Source organism: Oncorhynchus keta, unplaced genomic scaffold (assembly GCF_023373465.1).
Source record: "Oncorhynchus keta strain PuntledgeMale-10-30-2019 unplaced genomic scaffold, Oket_V2 Un_scaffold_1526_pilon_pilon, whole genome shotgun sequence".
In the NCBI taxonomy this organism is placed as follows: domain Eukaryota; kingdom Metazoa; phylum Chordata; class Actinopteri; order Salmoniformes; family Salmonidae; genus Oncorhynchus; species Oncorhynchus keta.
The window spans coordinates 983,491-988,916 of NW_026290798.1; the positions used below are offsets into that span (position 1 = coordinate 983,491).

Here is a 5,426-nt window from a genome sequence, read left to right on the forward strand (position 1 = left end):
ATTTAGTTAGGTTACTTAAATACAGTAGGCATATATGCAGTAGATGCGCACGGGCATGACATCTAACATATTAATTCTATCTAACAAACACAAATATTGAATGGATGGATGAGGAGACGACATCCTTCCAGTAAACCGGTGTGATTGCCTGAATAATGTCATGTATTTGCGATGTGCATATCACAAACCATGTGTCATTTTTTGTTGCTTTATTGGTTAGTGGTGTTGCTGTGTCACAATGCAAATTCAGAATGAAAGCACCTGGGATGTTTAGTATTAGAGTGAACCATGAACCCATAATGATCATAGGAACATGACAAGAGATACATTATTAATTGTCTAACAGTTGATTTCGTAGAGACCAGAAGCCTGTAGGCTATACACGGTATGGTAATTACGGGGTGAACAGTAGTTACAATTCTTCAAAGAAATGATATGTCATCATAAAATTGCAGGAGAATGTGCAACGCATTGCAAAGCTGGAAAGAATCTCCATTCAAAACCGTGAGAAAGTGCTGAATAAAATGTCATGCGTTGCATGTAAGCAGGTGCGATGTTAACCTAGTTTCAACTGATACAGAAAGACTTGAAGTAAAACAAACATTTCCATTTTTATCTCCAAAGAACATGGTGGTGAGCTCCTTAAAAATAAAATCAGATGTGGAGACGAGGAGCCGCCTTTATAAATCATTCTATCCCAATGTTGCTCCCCAGAGGTTTCTGATGGATTAAATTAAGCACTTCCATTTCCATCTCCCACCTGATCGCAGCGCCGTATAAATCCCAACAGCTGATCAACTGTCTCCAGACACCAAGCACAGAACACAGAGAGGGGCTGCAGCAACAGCGAGAAAGAGAGAGAGAGAGAGAGAGAGAGAGAGAGAGAGAGAGAGAGAGAGAGAGAGAGAGAGAGAGAGAGAGAGAGAGAGAGAGAGAGAGAGAGAGAGAGAGAGAGAGAGAGAGAGAGAGAGAGAGAGAGAGAGAGAGAGAGAGAAGTGGAGCGGTGATGGTCCATCAACTGACATTATTATTTTTCAGCTAAATGTAAATAGGCTACCAATCAGAGTTGGAAATAATTGGAAAGCAATAGATAACGCTGACAAGTGCTACCCAGTTTTTTGTTGCACTCTTACAGTACAGCAGCTTCTCTCGTGTTTTTTGCATTTATCCTCTATTGGCACGCGGGAGAAAGAGGCGCACTCTGCAGGGTGCTTTCAGCTCGCTCCTCCGTCGTACGCGAGCCTCTGAGAGGGAGCTATCCAGTGCTGAAGTTGCATTTCTTCCCTTCGCAAGACACGGCGTTGCAGGTAGAACAGAGAAACCTAAGCACTACGGGTTGGCTGGGGGTTTGTTTGACTGACTGGGTGTCTGATACTCTACGCAGCCAGGCATCCAAAGCTCAGACTTAAATATCCAGCTCTACATTGGCGTTGCATGAGGACAGTAACCCTGCCCTGGACGGTTGTTGTTTCGGTGCAACACCAGAAACATGCCAAGGTCTTTCCTGGTTAAAAAGGTGAAGCTTGATGATTTTTCATCCAGTGATTTTGAGAGTTCTTATGGACGATCCAGGACCGACGTCAGTCTACGGATTCACGATAAAGGTAAATATAAACATTATTTATAAATCGGAATGTTGATTATGTTATATATATATTTTGCTTATTATGCACGGTGTCTTTTTTTGCCACGTTTGCACGTTTTTGTGCTGCATTCATGACTCAATCTGATTCCATTGTTATATTAGTTTTGACAAACACACCTACCTATACATTTGTAGGCTAATTCTACCCTGTATGTTTTTGGAACAAACCACTTGAATGTGGAAATAGCCTATCGCACCTAACCTACTCGGAACATGGGGAGGAATGATGCTTGTGTTGCTGATGCAAAACTTCTCCACAACCCACAAGTGTGCATCATATATCTGCACTTAGGCACCAGCATGTACACAAGAGATTGCATTGCACCTATATTACCCGTTATGCCTTGGAACACGGGTGTATAGCCCTATTATTTAGACATTATGTCAGTCAGAAGGCTGAATCATATTTCATGATGATGTGTAAACTAGCCATGATGTGTAAACTAGCCTATCCATCGCTTCAGATCGGCTGTATAATGTTGCCTCATCATCTCAGTAGGTTGTGTCGTTAAATTATGTTTATTCTCACTGTGTGTAATTGGCAACTATAGGTTAACGCATAAAAGGGTCGTGCTTCCAGATAAATAAAAACGTTTTAGACTCGCCTAAAGCTTAATAAACTGCATAGGACGCATAGGCTTTGGTGACAACGTGCTGTAGTGGATTTCAAGTGGAGAAGTGCTGCCTGTAGCTTGTTGTATCTATTAAGCAGATTGTTCCCACTTGAAGAATCCCCGCGCGACAATGAGTAATTGAATTAACATCTTGTTATTTTTCACACCAGGGTACATTAGTGACTACATCAGCCCGTCTGTCTACGATGGAGAAAGCGACGGTGCCATTAAAGTTCCCTCTCCGGAGCCACTCTACGATGGAATCCACAGCGACTACGGCGCCCCAGACTCGGACCAGCCTGACAGTCCGCAGTCGGACGTCACCTCCGGCTACATCAACGGGGACACCGCGGTGAGTGATTGCTACACGGTGGACGCGTTTTACATCACGGACGGGAGGTCACGGAGGAAAGTAATCAGCAGCCCCAGTAGCAGGAGCATACAGCGTCACACATGCAACGAATGTGGGAAAACCTACGCCACGTCTTCCAACCTGAGTCGGCATAAGCAGACCCACCGGAGCCTGGACAGCAAGATGGCCAAGAAGTGCGCAACCTGTGGGAAAGTGTACGTGTCCATGCCAGCAATGGCCATGCACCTGCTCACCCATGACCTCAAGCACAAGTGTGACATCTGTGGCAAAGCTTTCAGCAGACCTTGGCTACTGCAGGGCCACATGAGGTCACACACGGGTGAGAAGCCCTTTGGGTGTGCACACTGCGGAAAAGCGTTCGCCGACCGCTCCAACCTGCGCGCGCATATGCAGACTCACTCCGCTTTCAAGCATTTCAAATGCAAACGGTGCGACAAGACCTTCGCTCTCAAGTCCTACCTGAATAAGCACTACGAGTCCGCGTGCTTCAAAGGCGCGTTCTCGCCCTTGAGTCCTGATCTCGATGACTCTCCATGACGTCCACATTAAAAGTGCAGACAAAAACATTATATTTTTGGTTGACTAATTCTGCCAAACCTTTCCTAAAATCCACCTCAACTTCCAGTGGAACCACAATAATAGCACAATATTTATGTATTCTCCTTGAAATCCACCCGAAGGAATTACTGATGATCTTCGCATGCACTTAAAAAATCCTCTTCCTCCTCCAGTCACGTGGATAGAATATACCTTCCACCGCGCGTAAATATGAAATCATATATTTTGTATGAAATGTGAAATGTGACGAAGATGACAATACTGGATTGCTCCAAACAAAAGTCGAACATTTTAACGTTGGATAATAATGTACTGCTGCAACTGACCATACTCTCCGTTGAGGTAAATGCCATTTATGTTTGTATTAATTAATTAATCTATTTATTTATGTATTTATGTATTTATTTATTTATCTATTTATACATTAGGCTATTTATATGTATTTGTTTATATATTATGTCTGACATATTGGTCTGTTTTTATTTGATACCACTACCTATTATTTGCACTTTAATGTGTGAATTTGCCAACCTCTCATGAACAGGCCAAAGCGTTGTCACTTATTCTTCGTTTACTACCATTTTAAATTATTGCATGCAAAAATGAAATCTATGCCAGTATCACAAAGCTTATGATTTTTTTCTTCTCCAAAATCTAGATAGTATCTGTTGGCAATATTTCTGTTGAAGCCACACGACGAATTATAAAGCAATAATCACGTAATGCATGGTAGTTTTGAAAAGGATTATGAACTATTACCTACTGTATAGCAGTTTTTAAAATCAGGTATGTTTTACTCCAGTACGCATCTATAGTTATACAAAAAAATACAACATCAGGGAAAATGCCAATGTAGTGTTAGTGAAACAACAAGAAAACGACCACATCCTCTTTTCCTCTAACGTCATGCATTGCCTGCCTCTTATTTCAACAGTAGTGTTCAGACCGTAGGCTTGTAGTACTTCAGCTCCCAGCATCTCAGAACATGTATCCAAATCTACAGGGCACCCATTAAGGTCATACAAAGGTCAAACACCTTCTGGGTCCCCAATGGCACCCTATATTCTATATAGAGCCCTATGGGCCGTGGCCAAATCTAGTGCACTATATAGGGAATAGGGTGTTATTTTGGGATGAGAAACACTGGAACCCACTATTGACTTAAGGTGGGCAAACTTTGCACTGCATCCACACACAGCTTGATGGACAAGATGCCTTTCTTTAACCTCATTGGTGTGCCACAGATTTGTCTATAATAAAGCACTTCATTTACACCTTAAAAAGTAGCACAATGAACCTAGAGATTCAGGTAGAAAAAACAAGAACTCGTATTAGCTTGACCTCTGTTTTGTATTTCCAATAAAGAATGAATTAATCATAATTTATTGCAAGAGGCTTTGTAAATAATCCTTTGGAGTAATCATTTTTACAGCTGTAAAGAATTAAACAAAACTTATTTCAGGAGATATCTGGAGGGAAGAAAATGTCCTTTCCAGTCAGCATTCAAATGATGTAAGCACAAGACACAACAAGGCATTGTCACCTCATAATAAAGAATAATATTAACAAAATCACTTGTCTGTCTGTTAGTCACTTGTTTTTATTTGTTTGTATCAAATTTCACAATGTATACTATATCACATTATTAGCCTAAAGTATATCTTCAAGCATTTGAATCAAAAGTTGAAAGATAATCCTCAGAGTAAAGCATGTCTTCACCATCCTATAGGAAACAGTGCTGTACATGACCTTGTGTTTTAACCATCATCCTTATTACTGTACTGCACAGAGAGAAAGGGAGAAAGAGAGAGAGGGGGGGATAGAGAGGGGGAGAGAGGAGGGGGAAGAGAGAGAAATTGGGGAGGGAGAGAGAGAGGGGAGGGAGAGAGAGAGAGAGAGAGAGAGAGCGAGAGAGAGCGAGAGAGCGCTACTTGGGTGGCTGTAGCTACTGTAGCATAAATCAGATGAGGCCATGTAGCCCTTTGAGGGGGCTAAAAGACATTTTATTTCTCATAGATAACCCTTATCACTTGATAGCTCTCTTGACTGCATTTAGAATCAGGTCTATGACCTCAAAATGGATAGACAATTTCCTGGGAAGTGAAATTACAATTTTGGCTGTGAACTTGCTGACACTTACTGAATGAGGGACAAGATAACACTAATTTCTGACATTCTGGTTCAAGGTACTCTGTAATCAGATGTGTGGACATGATTGGTTAACTTGACGGCTACC

At 41.8% G+C, this 5,426-nt stretch overlaps 1 protein-coding gene across 1 annotated transcript; it reads left to right on the forward strand.

Moving 5' to 3' along the window:
* The first annotated feature begins 825 nt into the window (after window positions 1-825).
* LOC118380617 (transcriptional repressor scratch 1-like) lies at window positions 826-4,740 on the forward strand. Its single transcript, XM_035767596.2, has 2 exons — window positions 826-1,604; window positions 2,430-4,740. The coding sequence occupies exons 1-2, from the start codon at window positions 1,490-1,492 to the stop codon at window positions 3,167-3,169; spliced, it is 855 nt and encodes a 284-aa protein (XP_035623489.2). The 5' UTR covers window positions 826-1,489; the 3' UTR covers window positions 3,170-4,740.
* The last annotated feature ends 686 nt before the right edge of the window (window positions 4,741-5,426 follow it).

Excerpts from the sequence above, each read along its gene's own strand:
- LOC118380617 (XM_035767596.2), top strand. The coding sequence starts at position 1,490 with ATGCCAAGGTCTTTCCTGGTTAAAAAGGTGAAGCTTGATGATTTTTCA. Across the intron at positions 1,605-2,429 it reads TCTACGGATTCACGATAAAG|GGTACATTAGTGACTACATC; the intron begins GTAAATATAAAC and ends TTTTCACACCAG.